The sequence below is a fragment of the Pectinophora gossypiella genome, chromosome 20, assembly GCF_024362695.1.
Source record: "Pectinophora gossypiella chromosome 20, ilPecGoss1.1, whole genome shotgun sequence".
Lineage (NCBI taxonomy): Eukaryota > Metazoa > Arthropoda > Insecta > Lepidoptera > Gelechiidae > Pectinophora > Pectinophora gossypiella.
The window spans coordinates 5,223,769-5,246,879 of NC_065423.1; the positions used below are offsets into that span (position 1 = coordinate 5,223,769).

General features: G+C 40.4%; 1 protein-coding gene across 1 annotated transcript; it reads left to right on the forward strand.

The window, feature by feature from the left end:
• The first annotated feature begins 1,468 nt into the window (after positions 1–1,468).
• LOC126376172 (jmjC domain-containing histone demethylation protein 1) lies at positions 1,469–22,656 on the forward strand. Its single transcript, XM_050023387.1, has 21 exons — positions 1,469–1,612; positions 3,088–3,314; positions 9,018–9,129; positions 9,864–10,028; positions 10,675–10,810; positions 11,040–11,167; positions 11,606–11,755; positions 12,504–12,677; positions 13,290–13,449; positions 14,061–14,193; positions 14,602–14,725; positions 15,059–15,149; positions 15,871–16,025; positions 16,356–16,451; positions 17,027–17,123; positions 17,486–17,640; positions 18,119–18,292; positions 18,667–18,803; positions 19,123–19,411; positions 19,729–19,895; positions 20,061–22,656. The coding sequence occupies exons 1-21, from the start codon at positions 1,565–1,567 to the stop codon at positions 20,176–20,178; spliced, it is 3,036 nt and encodes a 1,011-aa protein (XP_049879344.1). The 5' UTR covers positions 1,469–1,564; the 3' UTR covers positions 20,179–22,656.
• Positions 22,657–23,111: the final 455 nt, after the last annotated feature.

A 23,111-nucleotide genomic window follows, 5' to 3' on the forward strand; every position in this document is an offset into this window, starting at 1 on the left:
TTTTTCTTGTTTTATTTTGAATGTGAACACGCACATAATCATGGCCTAGCCTTTAAATCAAGATGGTTTTTAATTTCATCGGAGATTGCAAGCAAAAAGAAATACGAAAACGAAGCCCGAAAACCTATAAACAGGTTAGCGAAGCATAATCACATTTACCAAAGATTTTCCGCTTGGCTTTTCCACTCGCTGTTTTAGCTGGCAACTGTTAATAGATTTAAAACTTGAAAATCATCAACCATACCATTCGGCTATAACTAAATATTAGAGTTTCCACCCAAAAGCTAGGGAGTGGAAATCGGAGAGCATTTTACAGTCTAACGTCATGCGCTGTGATATGAAAACAATGCAATGCGACGCGAGCTGCTGATCAAGGGTAGAGTCGCCCTTGTCCATGAACTTATAATTATTAGGTAGGGCACCTATTGATTACAAGAAAATATACTGTTCTATGAAATAGAACTACCTAATCTATTTTCTAGTTTTTTAACTCAAATAATATATTTTATGGACCTATAGCTTTAATTATCTATTATAGTTAACTATCTATATATTGGTAGGTATAAAGAAGGTCAACATGCTAGAAAGTTAAAATATATTTGTAAGTAATGTGGTAGTTAGTAGTATCTCAATTAATTAGGTAGGTATTTTTCTTTTTCAAAACGATACAAATTAACATTTCTTAACAACAAACATCATTCATTCACATTCATTTCATTCATTTTTCATTTCTTCACATTTTTTTTCTTTATTTGATAGATTAAATAGACTAAATGTTTTTATTTACAACTATTTCCGGTTAAATATCTTCTAGGCACGGTACGTAGTGTTATGTATAGTAATTTAATACACATATAATTATGTATTATTATGTATAGTAATTTAATATATCTTTCGTCTCTTTTGCACTAAGCAATGTTCTATATCTCTGTCCTGTTGTCATTCTTGTCGAGCTACTTTAAATAGGATAGGTAGGTACTTATAGTAAACTATACCTACTAACCGAATAACGAGTCACCATACTGTTAAATGACTGACCGAAATCACGCTATGTAGATATTTCTATATATTTATTTAGTTATAAATCACGCTATTAATTTATTTCCCAGTTTACCTTACCTGCTACATTGCATGCATATGCATAACATCACAGTTTCTTTGATATTGCTGATAATGACAGTAGCTTCAGTATATTTTCTTCAAAGTACGTATACGTATTCCGAATAATATTACAAAATCTTCAGTTTTATATGCTTAGTGAATTTTGTATCATATTTTCATAGATTTATGTAAATAAATTCTAATAATAGGAGTGGAAAATCGCTTACGACGTCGTAACGATGTTTCAAAAATGCGCGCCATAGCTTTTCATAAATAAACCAATAGAGCGCTGTACGGGCTGCCAACTGTCAGTAAATTAACGGAGTGATTGCTCGCTTCGATGTTGGCAGCAGTGTGTACTGTTGCAAATGGTGGATTGCGTTACTTTTTCTCGTGCTCCGTGTAAAATATTTACGTAAAATAGTGTTAATTTCGTGGCGCAGTGTTTCTGACTAACAGAAACATGTCGGAAACACTGCCGAACAACAAAAAACAAGTTCCGAGGCAGCTGGTAAGTGTTTATTGTTACTATTTTACGTATTTAGTCCCGGGTGACGCCATGGTGGCTTTATCTGGGATCACGTAAACATGAAATGGTGCATCGCTGCATCGTGTATCGATTCTCTAAAGTCATGGGAGTGTGTTCAGAATAGTGTACAAATCTAAGGTGTCAGTAATGATGATCATCATCGAGGGTCATCGGACTCAGTTTTTTTCGATCACGCCGCGACCGAGTTTGAAACGCGGCGGCCGTATGCATTCGCGCATGCGAGGAGGTGTCAAAATCTATAATAGTTCCGGAGATCGCAGCATTGTGAAGTAGCGGTCGCGAGCGCCGCGACTACGTTGTTTGGAAGAGCTAGCGAGACGCGCGGCGCTGACGGCGGCCGCTGGGCATAATGGGCCTGTCGACTCCAGTAGGGACGAAAGGCGTTTCCCTCCCGCGGGCTGGCGGAGGGACAGGCGGCCGGGGCGTGCGCGCTGCGACCACACGTCGAGCCTCATAATCTGCTTTATTACTCGACGAATATTTTCGTACACTTCGTACTACGGTTCATTCTCTAAACAAAAACATAACATATCGATTATGATTCGACACGAACTCAGTCTGAGTATGAGCGCTTTGGTAACAATAACTTTGCAAAGGCAAACAGCCCTTGCATCTAAAGTTTTATTGTTTTACGAATGTAGACTTGCTTTGGTCTTATTTCATTGACCTTGGTAAAAATAAATAACCTACTTCATAACGTGACACCTTGATAAACTAGCTTATTGTACACTTTTTGCGTTTTATTATATTATCAGGGACTGTTTGCATACCAGAAAAAAAATTCAGAATAAGGAAATGGCACAAAAAGTGTAAAATAAAAGTGAAAGTCTGTTCTGCTAGGTATCTTTTTTAGCAACCTGAACAAATAAAATATCTGCTGAAGCTTTCTATTGCAGATCAGGGGTTTATGAAAGAATTTTGCTTCGAAATAGTAGTCAGTGATTTGACAATTATTACAGGAAAGACAGAGGTCTTTTAAACAAAGATATAATTATTTAAAAGATCTCATTGTTAGAAATTGTTGTGCAAGTTTTGCGCTTATCCTATAAATAGCATTATGTCACTTCAATATGCAGCATGTAGCAGCTGCCTATTTTCGCCATGGCATGTGGTAACAAACTGGTTCTACATACTCAATTGTATTAATAATCACTTAACAACCACACATCATAGGGCAAATATCTAATAGGGAACATGAGCATGGACAAGTCATTGTCTCTCTTTTAGATTTTCTTAGACTTGCTGACTAGGTACTTTCACTCACACTTTTAAACAATAATAGATTTTCTGTAGAAACCTAACTCCATCAAATATAGATAACACAGCAGTTTCTTGAAATTAATAATGTTTACAAGAAAATCTCTACAATAAAAATAAGTCTTGTAGAAATAATCACAATGATAAAAATATGCATTGAATTTTCTTTTTTCCATTAGCGTGAACGTAAACAACGCAAGCTCTACTCTGATGAGTGGGCCCTCGGGGACGATGAGGCTGAAGGTGGCCGAGGATTCTCCCTTGCTGACAAGTTGGAGAGCCCCCGCTTTGAACACTCTGGCTCGGTCCATGAGATGCATGGCTCAGAGCTCACCGTATCATACTTGCAGAAGCATGGGTTCACCACACCCTTGCTTTTCAAAGACAAGCTGGGATTGGGGTTGAGGTATGTATACTAGTCTGACTAACAAATGTAATATTTCTAACCCTAGCTTAATATATAGACTACTTATGTATTCCTATACCCGTTCAACAGATTATATTTTGTCAAATGACCAATATTTTTATGATTGCAAAGGTATATTTAAATTGTGGAAGATCATTTCATTATTTTTGTTTTGAATTATTTCTTAAAATATAAAATCATATTCAATAAGAACACCATGGAAGATCCGTTTGCAAAAACAATATTTGTATGGTTTTCCATGCCTTAGGTTTTCTGTGCGACACCTTTACGTAAACAATCGCTTTGCAAACAAATTGCTTTAAATAAAGAGAATGTATGGAATACAATTTATAAACATTGAAGAAAAATACCCAAGTTTCGTTAGTTTGACCTATATTGATAATTGTTCTTATATTTAGCACTTAACTCACTTTTTTATTAAGTTTAAACTCTGTTTCGACATGATTTCTCTCATTTTTATTATCACGTGCTTCATAATTCCATGCCGCGCCTACAATGAAGTAATAATCTGTGGTAATAAAATAGTAATGAGTAAAGCGACACTGTTTATCTGAGTATTGATAGAGATCGCTATAGGGCGCTACAGACCTGTAAAGAAGATAAACGCGATACGCTGCTTGTAAGTTTCGTACCACACTATCTGTGACCTCGATAACGCGGGTGCTTTGCCCTCAGGTGTAATTATGTAATCTAATCACTTATTTTGTGCTTGTCCGTCTGTTGGTTCCACTTTATTATGACATCTTGCTTCTAGACTACAATACTCTACAAATGTATTAGTTACATTTAGATGACGAATGATTAAATAAATATGGGTAAACTTAATAACGCATATACATATTATGATATGATACAATAGTTGAAAAGTACCTACCTAGGTATGACATTAGGTAACGACATCTTTAATTAATTATTTTCGTTAATCTAGATTGTATGGCGTAATTTTAGAATTCAGTTTAACACCTCATTTAGGTCTACTTTTAGTCTTTGCGCACCCAGCTCCGCGCGTACCTATGTGGTATGTTACTAAATACCTAACTAGGTATTATATTTAATTAATGAAAAAAAATGGTCATAAACAGGATTAGACATTAAGTTTATGTGATACCATAAAAGAAACAATAATACTGGGGTGATCGCAGAGATCTCGTGTTTGGCTTTAACCAAAAGTAAAGAAGTAATTAGGTAGGTAGGTTAGACGGTCTCCAGTCAAAACTGGATGATAACGACCTAACCCTGGAACGAGAAACATAAGATAGAAGAGACTTACGTCCTTGTATATGACATGGTGATTATTAACGTATTTCAATATACCTAACCATTTTCATTATATACGTAGGTATACGCAGCTACCAAGGTATCAAGGAAGTTGCATACTAGCGAGGAGTTCATTAATTTCACACAGATTAGCTACCCACTCACCTACTGATGCTTTTATTTTGAGCAAAGAAATTCAGTGACCCAAAAGTTCGTTCCGCGCGGTTACCGACCGTAGCACGTGCTTGCACTATCCGTTGCTTAGTGGAAATCGTAGTTTTCACAGTTACTATGTTCTTACAAATCTATAACAGTCACTGTGGTCCTGCCTGTGGTACACTGGCTTGCTTCGCAAACTGAGAGCGTCGGTTTGAACACCGGTACCAGACTTGCACCAATGAGTCACTAATTTATCAGAAGTGCAATTTTCAGTAACACAGCTCTACTTTTTTGTAGACTGCGATACGGCTCTCCACCTATCGAGTTTATCTAACAGAAAGCTCGGTGAGGTGTGGGTACGGTCACGTGTATTAATATGTATACACTTTGGTACCATGTCACATTAACTTTTTTGACAAATTGAACTGTAAGTCTCACTAAATGTCAAAAATGTTAGTGCGACAGAGTTCTCAAGTGGATACATTATATTGCTCATGACTTTACTTAATTGAGATACAGACGTGAGCTTATGTGTACAAATCTCTACAGTATTAATATGTCTCATTCAGTATATTCGGTGCATATAACATGTCTTCTTCCCTCTATGGTGTGGCCACGTTAAGGTTTCTAACGTTTAACATACGAATTCGGAATGTCAACTTGCCTTTATTTTTATTACCATGCTCGATCTCTATGCTAGGCATTGCTTGGGAAAAGACAAGTATCTTTTCACTTCATTAATTATTAATCAATCAATTAAAGTTAATGTCTAATCCTGTTTATGATTTTATTTCATGCAAAATGCAACCACATTTTCCTTGTTTATACGAGGAGGGTGTTTGCGTGTTATGTTACTCTAAAAGCCCGAAGTACGGTAAATCCAAAAAAAAATCTAGATGATGGTAAAAGTCCATTGTTTATGAATTGTTTGATGAATGTGAAGGAAGCAAGAGATATTTGTTTTTTATAGCACTCAGCCGTGCTTAGGGAAACTCACAAAGAGAAAATTAATCGAAAAAAAACTGACTCGGACGGGACTTAAACCCGTAGCTCTTGTCAAGCTGGGACGAGCAATTCGCATATACAGGAGGAGAACTCTGTAGTGTAATGTTTAACACATTCGTCTCAAGACACGAGCTGCGGGTTCAAGTCCCGTCCGAGTTAGATTTTATTTGATTTAATTTTCTCTTTGGACGCAAGAGATGTGTGTAAGGAACGAAGTCAATGGAATTCTATTGTCTCTGCTTACCCCGGTGGGAAATAGGCGTGAGTTTATGTGTGTATATAAGTAAGTCGGACTTTTACCACCATAACTTGGTAAATCTTTAAGATTTACCGTACTTCGGGCATTTACTGCAACACATACCTACTTGTACATGTAATGTAGAGCAGAAACTAATCGTAATATTTTTTTACGCTTTGCCACGCCATAGATTAACTTGCACGCTATCTAAAAGCTTAGAAAAATAAACAAAAAATGAATTAATCTTGAATGAAAGATTCATAACATCATTACAAGATTTTTTTTTATGCCTATCTATTTATATATTTTCAAACTTTGATAAGGTCAAATTATTCCTTGCATGCGAGTTTATATTAAATTGCTTCGATTACGTGTAGATTGATAAGGCCTATGTCCATAGCAATTACGTACATAGTAATAGTGTAGTTTCCAACAAGTCAAATCAGTTACTTTTTATTAAACGTCAAAACACGAAATTGTTATAGAATTTGTATGAAAAGCAACATGTGACGTCATAGAAAAACGTGACAAAATGTCGCACTCTTCGTCGCAAAATTCATAAATAAGTTAAATAGAAAAAAGAAAACATTTTTCGTCAGTTTTAGATCTGTCTTTATTTAGGATTTCATAATTTATCTTTGACCTAGAAAACTACCCAATTATATCACTTACCTTAAATACTATAGTAAATAAATTAACGCATCTGTGCGTCTACTCTAGACATGCTTTAGTTCTTACGAAGGGAATTAGGTACATTAATTAGGTACAAAATAACATTTTATTTACGATTCTGATAAGGAGCTGTATTATATTGTTCTCAACTTATATGTGAATTTACTTATACAAGTATTTTCTGATTACTTGTACCTACGTCTCTCCTCACATACATAAACTGCCTATATACGTCCCACTGCTGGGCACAGGCCTCCCCTCAATCAACCGGAGGGGATATTGTATTCGTATAACTTATATTATACCATGATTTTGATATACCGTGCGTGAATCAGTGTAGTGATCTTTGACAAATATCCGTTCTTCCGTATCCATTTATATAAAGACGACTACGGTATGATGATAATTTGCGATCAATAATATGATGTGATGATGTGATTCTATACGTATATTTACCTAATAGGTGAATCACGTGGTAGGTGTAAGCCGCATAGTAAACCTTAAATGGTAGCTGTTAAAGCAAAACAACCGTAAATATAAGAAAACAAGACAAGAAAGTGTTTGCGGGCAACGGAGAAACAAAATAAAACAGCGAGACAAATTGTCGTGCTTTGTTTTCCGATTTATAAATAGCAAGTGAAAACGAGCCACATCTATTAAGCCGATTACGTGGTTTTGGATTCATTCAATCGGAATCAAAATCAGTTTCGATTTATCATCACAGTCATGAGTTGTTTATTATAGTGCTTGTTGTGGGACTTGTGTGATTCTTTTGGATTATTGAGTGTTGTAGAGGTAAAATATTTACGCTACTTTTTAATCTATGCCTATTTGTTATTATCCTAGTCCTCCATAGTCCTCGCGGCACGAAAGCCGCGTCGCGCGCTGCGCTAATTACATCGAGGGATTTGACTAATAGCCAGCCATACGACGTCTATCCACGTAGATAGTATTTGCTGCGTCTATTGGTCGAAACCCTCGATATAATTCGCGCCGCGCGCGGCGTAGTTGCCGTGCAGACCCTGCAGCTATCATCTCGAGGAAGTATTCACTGTTGTTGAACACACAAGGGTGGGTTGGTCACCTGTCATTGTATATTGCATACAAAACAAGACACAAATACCAGAAATGGCTGCTTTCTTACAACGCGAGCGTGTACGATTCAACCTCTTGGTGGCCCTCTGATGATCAAACAGCCCTAAATTATTTACAATGGTTTTATTTGTACAGAACCTGTGCTTATTCATATGTACCATAATTTTCCCTATCGCCCGGAAATGTTCTTATCATTTAGCAAACTATTGAAAGGTTAGAATGTGGTTAAGTATTTGTGTCCATTAGATCCATTCAATTTAGGTACCTATATCTATATTATGTTAATGGAACTCAGCGTTATCTATATAAAACGGTTTATTAGTATTTATTTTATTGTTTAATGACAAAGTTGATACGTTCCTTCGTGAGTTACGATTATTACCTATGCGCAATGCGAGTGCTCCTATAATAACGTAAATGAAAATTATCTTTTTGTACTTATCTAAGGAACTTATAATTTTCGGGTTTTAACATTCCGCTAGCTCAGAAGTTTTGTCTACTTATAGCATCTAGTAGGTTATATAATTCAAACTCAGTATGTTACTAAGAAGTACCAATATCAAATCAAACTAAAACGCCTTTCGGTCCCAGGATGTGCAATCCTGCACATTAGTGGCTGTCAATTAGAGTTTATTTCTTCGTTCAGTGTCTGAAGTTCACTTACTGATTTCCTGATCCAAGTAGTCTGAACTGGGGGGGGGGGGGGGGGGGGGTTAAAATGGCCACATCAAAGCAATTCATCTAAGAAAGCAATATTGTTATTTGACAGTTGTTTGCATTACGCACTTACTTTTATATCCGCAAATATCAAATTGCAGTATTGCTTTCTTAGATGAATTGCTTCGATGTGGCCATTTTAAGCCATTTTTGAATATTTTCTGTTCGTTATGTCAGCAGTAAGAATACTTTTCTTGAAAATTCAATCAAAATAACACCGTTACAATTTTTAGTTAATTTTGGAAACTTCAGAGGCCATCGTATTCTGACGTCTAATATAAACGTGTCACTTTAGTTTCTACCACAATCAAAATACCTACCTACGTTAGACAACATCCTGTCATTGAAATTTTACCCAATCATGGGATAGGTTTTCTATCTGTCAAGATATAAACTGAGTAACACGAGCACCCACTTAATTAGCCTTGAGGATTTAAATATTTTCATTTACAAAATCGTACCTACTATTGGCGGACTCCAAAAAACTTCGAGTGAATTCCCGCGTTTTCCACTGTATTTACGCGCGCTTTTTCCCGCAGGGTGCCGACGAGCAACTTCACGGTGAACGATGTGCGCATGTGCGTCGGTTCCCGCCGGCTGCTCGACGTCATGGACGTCAACACGCAGAAGAACATAGAGATGACTATGAAGGTAGGTTTTATGGTATGACGCAACGGTTGATTGCTGGCGGACTTCAAAAGTCGATCTCTGCCTGCTCCGTTTGTACAGGTAACGAGAAAGCTTTTTAGGTATAGTATTTCTATCATGAGGAGGGAGCCAGAAACAACACGCGAAAAAGCGAAATATTTTTAAGGTAATTAGGAGGCTTGGTTTTGATTAGAATTTCTTGGCTGCCAAATGTGCAGATATTAAAGACAGTCGTCACTTACTTCTGCCTTGTTTGGCTCTGACTGCCGCAAACTGCCTAGTGGATGGAGAGCTCTTCGAATTTGATGTTTAAAGGTGAACGCGCACCTTGACGCGGTGCAGGAACCGCACGCGTCGCATTTTCTCATGGTCCTGCGCAATTTGCATCGTACGCGCCGAACGCACCGAACGTGTAGCACGCGCGAAAAAAAGTTATAGGAAAGCAACTACTTCCCACCTTATAGACTTTATAATCAATAGTCAATACTTATAGCGGTCGATGAGTACACAATGGATGGTGGGTTTCGGTTATACAGTAATCGGATCGAAGTCTTTAATAGTAGGATAAAGATTAAGGATTTCACTTTACACCCCGAAAAGTATACTTTCTGTATTCCCAATGGGTCTTCTGAGTAATGAACGCGACACTACAGTATTGTTGGAACCTTCGTAGTCTATCTGCAGCGTGCAGAGCGTGTTTTTTACTTCTGTATTTAAAATAAACAATTTGTTTCTAGGACTGGCAACGTTATTACGACGACCCGAACAAGGAGCGCCTATTGAACGTGATCTCTCTTGAATTCTCCCACACACGCCTGGAGAACTACGTGCAGGCGCCACGCATCGTGCGCCAGATCGACTGGGTCGACACAGTCTGGCCGCGTCACCTCAAAGACCAACAGGTAAATTTATTAATTAAAAATATAAAAACATACCATGATGGGACTTAGCTTTACTACGGGATGGCTTAACAACTTCGTGTCAATTACGTAAAAAGTCTTCCGTGTTTGTATTACCATAGAAATTCCAAGTGTCGCAGGTTCATCTTCTGAGAATTTGTATATTGTACCAGAAAGTCTAGTCAGTTTTTTAAAGTGTAAAATCTAAGGCCGATGCATGATGCAAAATTTTACTCTAAACTATTATCACACCCCGGACACTCGATACAAACATTTCATTCTTAACGTGCACGTAAGTGCGAGATAGACATACATTCCGCGCGCTCTCCCTTACTCTTAGCGGCTTACTGACATTTAAGACTGAAGTAAGACCCAGAGAGGGCAAGGTCAGCGCCCGATACGAATTGGTGCGGGGGGAGAGTTATCGTCCTATGCGTAGTATTTATTATTATTTATTCCATGTTATTACTCCGAACTTGTAATCGGATGATGATCATCTCCCTTCAAAAGTAATCGATTTAATCCAATCGAGTTTCTTTAAAATTACGAGCGGTTGGTTGCTTAAAGTAGTGCTTTGTGCATGGTATACTCCAACTATCAACTTAACATATTATGAGGTGTTCCTAATATAACGTAATATTTTTCACAGACCGAGTCTACAAATGCTCTGGACGACATGATGTACCCCAAGGTGCAGAAATACTGTCTGATGTCTGTCAAGGGGTGTTACACTGACTTTCACATCGATTTTGGAGGCACTTCCGTTTGGTATCACATCTTAAGAGGTTGGTACATACTTTAAAAAATCCGAATAAAATCCGAAATAACATCCCCTTTTTTTGGGAAATTGAGTCGAGTCATCAATTCTTTCCTCGTAATTTTTTTACATCCTTAATTTCTTATTCCATATTCTTTTTTAATATCCAAACCTGACTAGTTTCTTCTGTCATCAAATCACTTTCAAATACTCTTTACTTTCCGATACTGTACAAATGTACTTCCACAATATTCCAGGCGCTAAGGTGTTCTGGTTGATCCCGCCGACTGAGAAAAACTTGCAGCTGTATGAGAAATGGGTGCTGTCGGGCAAACAGTCGGACGTGTTCTTCGGGGACACAGTTGAGAAGTGCATTCGCGTACATGTGAGTAAAATTAAATGAAAATATGTAAAATACCAAATGAAAATACAATTATAGACAACCCTAGCACTAGGGTCTTACCCTGTATCGCAGTAGCCCTATTATATTCAACTTTTGCTCAAAGGTTTTACAATTATCCACCGGTTCGAACCTCGGCACCAAAATTGCACCTATGAGTTATTATTTTATCTTAATTTCAGTTTTTACTAACACAGTTGGCACGACCATTGTAGACGGTGATACGGCTCACCATCTATCACGGTGGTCTAATAGAAACCCCGAAGAAGTGGTACTTAGTTCATCTTGCGATGGATGTTTCTCTGACTACCCCATTAGGATGTAGTCGTAGCTAGTCGTATATTACACAGGCACTAACTTTGGCATACTAGAATATACATCACTTTTTGCCACAAAACGTAATTCTCGATACTGTTATTCCAGCTGCAAGCTGGGCATACATTCTTTATTCCGACGGGTTGGATCCACGCGGTGTACACGCCGAGCGACTCGCTGGTCTTCGGCGGCAACTTCCTGCACCAGTTCGGCATCGAGAAGCAACTCAAGATCGCGCAAGTTGAAGACGTTACCAAGGTGAGATGTTGGGGACAATCGAATAGTTTTGTTAGGGTAAAGAACACTACATGTCTATAATTATTTGTATACTGATCTTCTAGAGGTAAAAGTCCCAGCAGGGGTAAATGATAGCTGTAAGGAGTAATTTCTAAATTTTACTGTTGTGTATGAGAAAGGATGCTAACTCTAAATACGTAGGGTGTCTGGGAGCTTAAAATAAGAACGTACATTTTTAATTTAAACGTATCTTTGTAATTGTGGCTGTATCGCATCGTTCCAGTAGTCTGTGTAACTAAATAGAAAAAAACTTTACTAAAACACTAACTAGAGTCCGCGCCACGAAGTCCCGCGGCCGCGGCGCAAACGTCGCTGTATCTGCAATTCTGCATACCATTCTTACGACTTGTCATTTAGTTCCATTGAAATCCGTGGGACTTTAGTGGTGCGGGGTCGCAATTTGACTTCATCCCATCATAATCCGTAAATCGTATAATCGTGTGGGTTATGTATTGGGCTGGTTTTCCCGCGGGTTGGAAGGTCAGACAGGCTTCTGTAAAAAACCGAACCTGTCAAATCTTCAGGTTAGATAAGCGAATCCTGTAAAAGACGGTATAATGTTAGGGAGATGCTATCGTGTGGGTTATGAGGTGGATTACCAACTTCATCAACCCACCAGGGTTATTATTGAGCCGCCAAAGGCCCTTGACATGACTTTTGTAACGACTATGTACTACGTGACAATAACTCATAAATTACTATTCCGCAGGTGCCACAGAAGTTCCGCTACCCGTTCTTCACGGAGATGCTGTGGTACGTGCTGGATCGCTACGTGTCCTCCCTGCTGGGCCGCTCGCACCTTGCGCCTGAGGGACAGTCCACGCCGCCCACACCGCCTAAAGAACACATACATCTCACACAGAACGAACTACACGGACTCAAGGCTAGTATAACAAACGAATGTATGTTGTGGTACTTGTTGGACTGGACTACCGAAACTCACCGAGCTGTCTGTTAGACCAACGTGATAGGTGGTGAGCCGTATCGCCGTCTATAATGGTTGAGCCAAGTGAAAACTGAACTTAGGATAAATTAATAATTCATTTGTGCAAGTCCTGTACCGTAGTTCGAACCGGCGCTCCTCGTTGAGAAGCAATCCGGACCACAGGACCAGGAATGTTAAGGAGCTCCGTAAACGTAACCGAAACTATCGGATATCCGAAATATAAAATCATCGGATATAAAAAATCATCCGTAACCGTAACCAAATCCGAAATAAGAGTTTCGGATAATATCGGATAGGGGCGGAGTTTAATTGAGACACGTTGTGACAAGTTGTTTTAATCGGCTGGCCGATGCCAGTGCCGACACACTAGTTTGGTCTAGTTTTGGTCTATTACAAAAACGACATGTAACCAAGAGGTCTTAAGTGCAACCAGTTAATTTATTACTTTGCAAGAAACTGATTGGACTTTTGCACCTTATCGTACATCCATCGCCAGATGACCCTGAGAACTTGAGATATATAACAAATCCATCCGTATTACATCCACAGGCGATTGTGATGTATCTGCATCAGCTGCCGGCGGCGCGCAAGTCGGTCCCCGAACTGCTGTCCGACCCCATCGCGTTGGTGCGTGATGTTCGCACGCTGGTGGAGACACATCGCCACGACAAGCAACACCAGGCCATTACTGGCGTGCCTGTGCTCAAAGGTAACAACACTTCTCATCTTTAGACTTTCTTCTGATGGCTTGATAAACAAAGTTTGCTCGATCGGCGCCAGTGGATCTTTTAAAAACGTTCAAAGAAATATTGTCGAGTGTCTTTGATGACTGTGCGTGATTGATTTTTAATGGAATCAACGGCCACCGTGGTCCAGTGGTTGAGCGTTGTGCTCACGATTCGGAGGTCTCGGGTTCAAATCCCGGTGGGGACAAATCACTAAAATCACTTTGTGATCCCTGGTTTCGTTAGGACATTACAGGCTGATCACCTGTTTGTCCAAAAGTATGATGATCCGTGCTTCGGATGGCATGTTAAGGCGTTGGTCCCGGTTACTACTTACTGATGTAAGTACGTAGTCGTTATATGAGTTATGTCAGGGGCCTTTGGCGGCTCAACAATAACCCTGACACCTCATCAACCCACAGGGTAGAGAAGAATGGTGCTCAAATATATTTAGTACACTGACATAGTATCCTAACCACTGCTGTTTCTGCGGGAAGATGAAGGCGAAATTGATGTCTTTACCCGTCATTAGAAGTGTGGTCTGTTTGGGTGGAGCCAGTGTATGGCGATGTATGAGTTGATGCGTGTCCGCCAGGCCCGGACGACGTGTCGTCGGCGGAGCGGCGCCAGAACAGCGCGCGCGGCGGGCGCGGCGGCGCGGCGCGCGGCGGCCCGGCGCGCCCGCGCCCCGACCACGCCGCCAACACGCCGCGCCGGCGCCGCACTAGGTACCTCGCACCACTTACTTTCACCACAATAATACTACCAATAATTGCCTACTTGACACTTATACACCTACCTGACTCCGTTTTTTTATCCGTGTATTACAAAACCTGAAACACGGACGGCCATGATTGAGCTTCGTGTGACGTCACATTTCACAAAATAAACAAAAACTATGTCTAAACTGTGACAGTTTGATTGTTGAACTGTGACGTCACTGGGCGAAATGTCATGTGACCGACCGTTTTCGCGCGAAATTTAAAATAATTGAAGAAAAATGTGTGTACGACGAACGGTGGATCACCTTATACTTGTTTGCCTTGTAATTCCATAGATGAAAACATATTTTACGACTAGGTCATTTTCAGGAAACTGGTCGAATAAAACAATAACAAGAAAAACATAAATTCCAGGTGCAAGAAATGTGAAGCCTGCCAACGCACAGACTGCGGCGAGTGCGTGTTCTGCCACGATATGGTCAAGTTTGGCGGACTCGGACGTGCCAAGCAGACCTGTGTTATGCGACAGTGCTTACAGGTACTTTATTTGCACCACTATCTATAGAAACAAAAATTGACGCTCAAAATACGGATCTGTATGTAGGATTTTAGAGTGTGTATTGAATTTTAGGACAGGGCAAATCAAACATTTGGTATCACACTAGTGTTAGATAGAACAGAATCGATCGGTCTAATCTCGACTGATACATCACTATGCTAACGAACGTAACAACTCGTACCGCGCATTGAAGATATTGTAAAACATTATCTATATGATGTTCAGTTTAATACAAGTAATTTCAAGTACTTATGTCTCAAGAGGATAGTCAAATAACCTTGTGAAACCTTGTTGAATTTTTGTTGCCGGCAGCCTATGCTCCCAGTGACCGCGTCCTGCGCGGTGTGCCACCTCGACGGCTGGATGCAAACACCGGTCGCGCCGCAAGCTAAGGGCAACTCGGGTGAGTCTACTAACTTTTGCCAACGTGAAATGCTACTACTGAGATAATGGTGTCCGCTTTTTAAAGAAGAGAAAATAACACAGTATAAAAAAAACTGAGCAATTTACAACAGTACAGTTGAATCAAAACAGCGGGCTCAAAAGGCCACATTGAAGCAATTTAGCTAAACAAACAAGCAATATTGCTATTTGACATTGCGCATTTATCTTTATATGCGCAAATGTGAAATAGCAATATTGCTTTTTTAGATGAATTGCTTCGATATGTCTTTTTTAACACCCCCGTTTTGTTTGAGTCAACTATCCAGAGTAAAAAAAACGACATGTGAATAAAGTTTGAAGTCTGGATTTACTGAAAAAGTAGTAGATATTTTTTGATTACGCCGAGGATCGCAACGGTTATAGTAATTGTAAACTATAGATATATGGATATATAAGTACCGTAGATTGAACATGGGCTTTAAAAAATGGGATGAAAAGTTAGAGCAGAAATATTGGAATTGTATAACTCGACCGCGTTACGAATCACCACGCGCTATAGATTCTAAGACGACGACCTGACCTTCGTAATTTTTGTCCATTTCATACCGCCGCATGCCGCCGCTGAATGTATAAGTTAAGTTAGCGTCAAGTTTTCGTTGTATTTTTGTATCACGCGCTTTATTTACGACACCTATATATCAATGATATTAGACTATCATCTGTAACATTTATCTTCCCAGGTCGCAACGGCCCGTCCTCTCTACGCGAGTGTTCAGTGTGCTACAGCATCGTGCACCCGGCCTGCGTGCCGCCCGGCGGGCAGATCAACGAGGACCTGCCCAACTCGTGGGAGTGCCCCACCTGCACCAATATGGGGCTCAATCATGACTACAAGGTAACAGAGAGCATTGTATGTATATGGGGGTCAATAAAAACGCATTCAACCTCGTATCCACTAAGCAACAATTGACGAGCAACACGTGACACTCGTCATGTGCGGCAACGTTGCACAACGGAGCGCAACGTTGCCAGCTGGCGCGCAACTCGTGGCGCGGCTTGTTGCTTGTTAACTGTGTTGAAAGCAATAACTGAAAGACTAAGACTAGAATTGACCTAAGATCAGCATTCTATGTAATAGTCTGATGACTTGTAGTTTTGTGACATCTGTGAGCGTGACTAATATATAATGCAGAATGTTACGTGTTGTATATTTGTATGCTTTCAGCCGCGCCATTTCCGCGCTCGCCAGAAGTCGTCGGATCTGCGCCGCATGAGTGTCAGCTCCGATGCCAGCCAGCTCAGTCAACATCACAACATGCAGGTACATACACTGTCCACACACCTTGTGATATTGTAGGATACATGTGACATTATACTAGGCTAGTTTCCAACAAGTCAAATCACTTTTTACTAAATGTTAAAACACGAAATTACTATGGAATTTGTATGAAAAAGCACACTGTGACGTCATAGAAAAACGTGATAAAATGTCGGACTTTATTACGTTTTTCTTGATTAAAATTCATAAATAGTAATCAGAATTCCATAAATTATCTGTGACCTAGGAAACTACAAAATTGTTTTAATTTAGTTCTGAACGTTTTAAAAATAAAGTCTGCTCCATTGAGAAATGAAAATAAAATGAATAGAAGTTATCTGTTACAAACACCTCACGGCCGTTTGTATTGGTGGTTTAGGATGTTAACTAATAATTTCGGCTAGACGAATTTTCTGAATACATATTACGTGTCCAACCCGCAGTGGAGCAGCGTGGTGGAGTATGCTCCATACCCTCTCCGGTTGATTGAGAGGAGGCCTGTGCCCAGCAGTGGGACGTATATAGGCTATTTATGTTATGTTATATTACGTGTATAAATTTAATGTTTTTATTCGCAGAATAAACTGCCTCCACCGCCACCGCCAGCTCCGGTGAAGTCGGAACCCGGTTCAGACAATGAGGGCAAAAGTGATCTACATATCAAGTCTGAGGAAGGTAGGTGAAGGGTGTGAGGTCTTAGAAAATATGTAACATCATCCATCCAGACAGTGGAATTCTTTGCCGTCTTCTGTGTTTCCGAATGCATATAACCCGGGTGCTTTCAAGGTCAGAGTGAACAGGCACCTTCTGGGCGAGCTCGCTCCATCTTAGGCCTCGTCATTGCCTACGGGCAAGTCTGGGGCCAAGAGCAGACCCATCAAAGGTAAAAAAAAATATCTTTAAAGTTTTGATTATTAGTAGGTCTGTTTTGGAAAGGATCAATGAGTTCCTGTAACTTTACGTCCGGACTTTACTACTGTTATATGAGCAGTTGACTACGTACAAGACTTGTAATAACGTTATTATGTCACCACCAGAAATAAAGCGCGAGGAGGAGGGCGGCGCTGGCCGCGGCGAGGGCGAGTGGGAGCCGGCGGTGAAGAAGCGGCGCGCCAGCGACGAGGACGAGGCGCCCAAGAAGCAGGCCCTGCGCGCGCACCTGGCGCTGCAGCTCACGCACCACTCCGCCAAGGTGGGACACCCTGATTACTCGCCCAGAAAACTGCTCCTGAGGAAGTCGTTCCTAAACGTATGATATATAAACAACTCTATTATAGACATATGCTTGCCGTTTCACAGTAATTTGCTTTCGATGTTTTTTTATAAAATGTTTACGGGATCGAGACTGGTTTATCGTCTTGTATGTGTCTAACGACGTTCGGTGTGAGAATAAAATATGTTTATTTAACAAAAACCTTATACATGTATACATTACTGGCGGAGCCCGCACTAGGGAAATCCTGTATCGCGGAGGATTAAAACTTGGCGCTACAGTATTAGGTCGAAACTAACGCCTTTTTGGGACTACTTAAATTTTCCTGATAGTGCTAAACTAATAAATCATTATCACCATTTAGCTATTAACGGGCGTCATCATGTCTCAAGGTATTGGTTCCTAAAGTAATCTACAAATAGAAGCAGTATATAAATATGTATTGTACATGTTTCAGGGGCTAAAGAAGCCGCTGTACCCGATCCGGCCGGCGCTGCCCGCCAGCTCCCTGACCAACACGGCGGGCTCCCCGTGGCTGGACCGCGATGCCATGCTGTGCGTGTTCGCCAAGCTCACGCCGCACGAGCTCGCCGGCTGCGCGCTCGTCTGCAAAGCCTGGGCAGAGTACTCCGTAAGTATTACAGTATACATAGTCTAACCGCTGTAGGGACGACAAACGTGTGTTAAGGCAACAGGCTCGACTTAGAGGATTAAGTTTGAGAGAACTGGGAATACGCTGCCGGGGTCTGTATCTGGGTCTGCCGTCATTGAAATACACAAAATGCTATTTTTTTTAAAGAAGAAGAACGTCTATGGGCCTTTGTCGAGGTTTTTCTTGCAGCTAATTGTCTCGGCTATACAGTTTGTGAGATGCTGCAGTAGTTTTAGGCGGATGAGAAGTTCGTTATGTAAAAATGACGATTCAAAGTGTAACCATGTTACCAAATGAAAAAGATATTTTTGTTTTCGAGTTTGACACTATAGTTTTGTTTGCCGTGGTTCCAGATGGACCCGTCGCTGTGGCGCAGCATGTCGTTCGTGCAGGTGCGGGTGTCGGCGGCGCAGCTGGCGGGCATCGCGCGCCGCCAGCCGCTGTCGCTGGGGCTCGAGTGGTGCCACCTGGCGCGGCGCCAGCTCGCCTGGTCAGTGGGCACGCGCTAACTCATTACCACGGACACGCAACTCACATAACTCTTATGAGCTGAAGATTATCTTCAGCTACACTTTGTATTGAAGTTTTTTTTTTTTTTTTTTTTTTTTGACGTGACTGTATTGAAGTCCTAAGATGAGCAATCGCCCAAATAGATAGTTCACCTTTACAGTTGAAATATCGGTAACATAACATGCCACGAGAGTAATGAAACATAATTGATATATATATTTTGTTAAAGGCAAAGTATCAAAATTTAGTCACTATTATCTAGGGTAACCCTCGATTAATTCTAAATCCGTGATCCACAGGCTCCTAGCGCGTCTCCCAGCGCTGCGCTCCCTGTCCCTGGCCGGCTCGCCCGCCGAGGCGGCGCTGGCGCTCCGCTCGTCCACGTGTCCTCCGCTCACGTCCCTGGATCTCTCCTTCGCGCGGTGCCTGGATGATGCTAAGCTACGCGGCATCCTCGCGCCTCCGGAGAACTCGCGGCCCGGAGGTGGGGCCCGGACTGGAGCGGAGCCGTCGCGTCTGGCGGCATTGAGTGTGCTGCGGCTGCCCGGCACTGACATCACTGACGTCGCCATGAGATATGTTGTTCAGGTAACGTTGCTATTACAACTAGGCATTATTGCAGGAGTATATAGCCCAGCCGTCTCGGCTAGACGCCATGATTGTGCTGCGGCTAAACTTGCAGCTACTTTTGATTTAGAGTACTATACTAAAATAATTGGATCCGTATGGTGACCGCTGATTAGTCCATCGCCCATATTAGGTGAACTTTTCGGCGTGATCAACAAAATTCATTTTATGTTATTTCTTAAAACTCTCGCACTGGCATTGCTCTGTATTCCTAGTCGTAGCAGAGAAGGAACTGTTTAGTAGTTTTTAATATGCTAACATGATTGTACCAATTGCAGGCGCTGCCGAAGCTGGTGGAGCTGGACGCGTCGTCGTGCGCGCGGCTGACGGACGCGGGCGCGGCGCAGCTGGCGCACCACGGGCTGCAGCGGCTGTCGCTGGCCGGCTGCCGGCTGCTCACCGAGGCCGCGCTCGACCACCTCGCGCGCTGCCCCAACCTCATCCGGTCAGTGCCTACTTAACACATACACATACGTTCATAAAACACGTTATGCCGTTGGTCTCGGTTACTGCTTACTGATGCAAGTACGTAGTTGTTAACGTAGTTGTTAACCCTGTCCATGCCAAATTACTGTATTGACAACTAATATTACTGTAATGTTACTTCCAGACTTGATCTCCGACACGTGCCGCTGGTATCAACGCAGGCGGTCATCAAGTTCGCTGCCAAATCCAAGCATAATCTGCACGTGAAGGATGTCAAGTTGGTGGAGTTGCGGAAGACCTGATCCCCCGAGCCGCAGCCCGCGGGCCCACCTGCGCCCGCGCCGGCTGCCGACCCCACTACGGATCAATAACTCGGTGATAGTGACACTGTGAAAGTGCTTGTGACTTTTAGTGACCTTGAAAGTGAAGTGTGTTGGTGGCATAGTCTTTTTATAAAAGCCTAAACGCAAAGCAATAACATAAACATCCATCCCAACTGTATGTAACCTCTAGTCTAGTTGTAGATCATAAGAATAATAGTGGAGAAAATATTGAGATTTATATGATTGGTCTAGATTTTTTACTGTTAGAAATTAACGTCCATACATACAGAGGTTTTATGGGATGATAATAAATATTAATAGTGTTAAATGTGATTGTTATTAACAAATGACGTCAATGTTATCTTCTAATAGCAGCTTTTCCCCTTTTCCCCCTTGCTGGTGCACTCTTACAACATATCACAATTCATCTATACTTCTATGCTATCAACACACGTATAAATACTTGAACTGTGAGGTACTGAGGTGATACGATTAAATTCTAAATTTAATGATAGGGCGCAAGAAGTTTAAGACAAACTTCGAGAGTGTAAAGCGTTAAGACTTCTATACGATAAGGCGGTCGCTACGAGATATTCTTTATAATCTAAATTATCTTTTTACCTATTGAAATACTTCACGATTCACCAGAAAACATTTTTATCATTGTTAGAAGGCAGACTCAGAGTTTTAAATTACCTAGATACGAGATATCTTGCCGGGTATTTAAATTTCTTGCATGTGTTTATTTACATTTGCCATTGTATTTATTTTGTTCTTACCATAATGTTATTGTATCAATTTAGATCAGTGCCAACGTATATTCGCTATATGAAGCACACATTTGAATGCACAATCAAATGACTATATCAAGAGTTATATGTATTAATTTTATTGCATGCTGTTGTGTCGGTATATATTTTATTGTTAGTTTGTATGTGTTTGTTCGCCATCGATGAGAGAGGCTTGAAATGTACCATTGACTGTGGATTCGAACAATGTTTAGGCCACGAACTTCGTATACCTGAAGGTACTGGATTGTTATTTTTAATACTTACACAATAAGTAATAGTATTAATCACTACATAATTGTAAACCATAGTTGCACAGATGATGTCGGCATAGTCATAATCGATTAGTTAAAATATTTTAAGCAAATTATTTCATGACTAACCAAATCATTTGTTTACAATTTTACAGTCTGGCAATTAGTAAAATGTTTACACTATGACACATCTCAGCAATACTGTCTGTGTGCTCACGTTATTTATTTCTTCCAATAGAAAGTTATTTTAGTTTCATGACAATTCTAAATCATTTAGGTTGTATCTTATTTAGTTCTAGTCGCTTTTTAGTAATAAGCTAGAGTTATAACAGTGACGATGATCGATATCTGTATTGTATAGTGTATTATTTTAAACATATTCCGTGACTTAAATAAATTTTAATTGATTTGGATGGTAATCACTTATTTCTAAATCTATTTGGTGGTGTAACGATGTGGGTCGACCACGTAGCATAAGGTTCTGTCTATGTAGACCGCAGCTGTTACGGTAATTTGTCATTATAGCGTGTAAGCGAACCGACTCTGGTCACTACGCGAGGTCGGAGGCCGCCTATAGTATTAGTGTAGGTAAATTATAATACATTAGTGATAAATATTTGTATACACTTGTCATTTCTCCTAAGCAAATAACATGGAAAAATCTCACGCAGTTGAAAGGTATTGCCTGTTTGGAAACAAAAGTGTGGATGGTGTTTCAGCACCTATTTCGCTCCTTAGTATTATCATCTCCTGCAATCTAGTCGCCGAGGAAGTCGAGTATCGAATAATATAGGTGTTATCTCAAAAACATTTTGCCAAGTGTGTACAAATACAATGACTGTAAATAGTTAGTCTAAGTCGTTAATGAGTAACATTTTTACTTAGAACTTTATGCTCGTGTGTGATGAGCTAGTTTCTAAGCATTGTGTGCCTCTGTGTATAGACTAGCTATAGACGAATCGTTGATTAAAATCTAATTTAGAAATTTTAATAAGTCCTTACTCGCGAAATATTATCAGAACGATGAAGCGAGTAGAGATTTTGTTATAAGAAAAATAATTCTAATGTAACATAGATAGATGATACTATCTAGTTTTCTAAGCGGCCTTTATGCGAGAGTTTTAATCAATTTTGGAAGAATACTTTTTTTTTATAAAGGGCATGTTTTATATTGGTAAGGTATTAAAAATAAGCATTTAGAAATGAAAAAAATGTGATGTGATTGGACTGGATTTTACCGGTATAAAATGTGTTCCACTCGCATGCTGGGTCGTGTCGTTGGCGAGAGAGTGATATTATAAGCCAATGGCTAGGTTATGATAGCGATATTATGTGAATTGACGTGTTAAGACGTGACATTGTATCATTGGTTACCATAAGCACTCATAGTATTTGAAATAAATATTTACAATGAATATTTTTCGTTGTTTTTGTTTTCCACTTTTTATTTTGCGAACCCTACATCATTTCACGATGAATTTATCTGTGAATCGAAGATGTTCCATATCTGGTCCGCGGAGCGGATGGTTCCATCTTAAAAAACGCATTGTCATTGCATCTGTCTGTAGATTAGGCATATTTCCAGAAAGTAATACAAAAACGAATGACGTCAAATAGTAGATAATGTATTGTCTAATAATTATGCATTGAGGAGCTCGGTGGCGCAGCGGTTAACGCGCTCGGTCTGCGATTGTTGAAGTAAAGCAACTTTCGCAAAGGCCGGTCATAGGATGGGTGACCATAAAAAAAAAGTTTTCATCTCGAGCTCCTACGTGCTTCGGAAGGCACGTTAAGCCGTTGGTCCCGGCTGCATTAGCAGTCGTTAATAACCATCAATCCGCACTGGGCCCGCGTGATGGTTTAAGGCTCG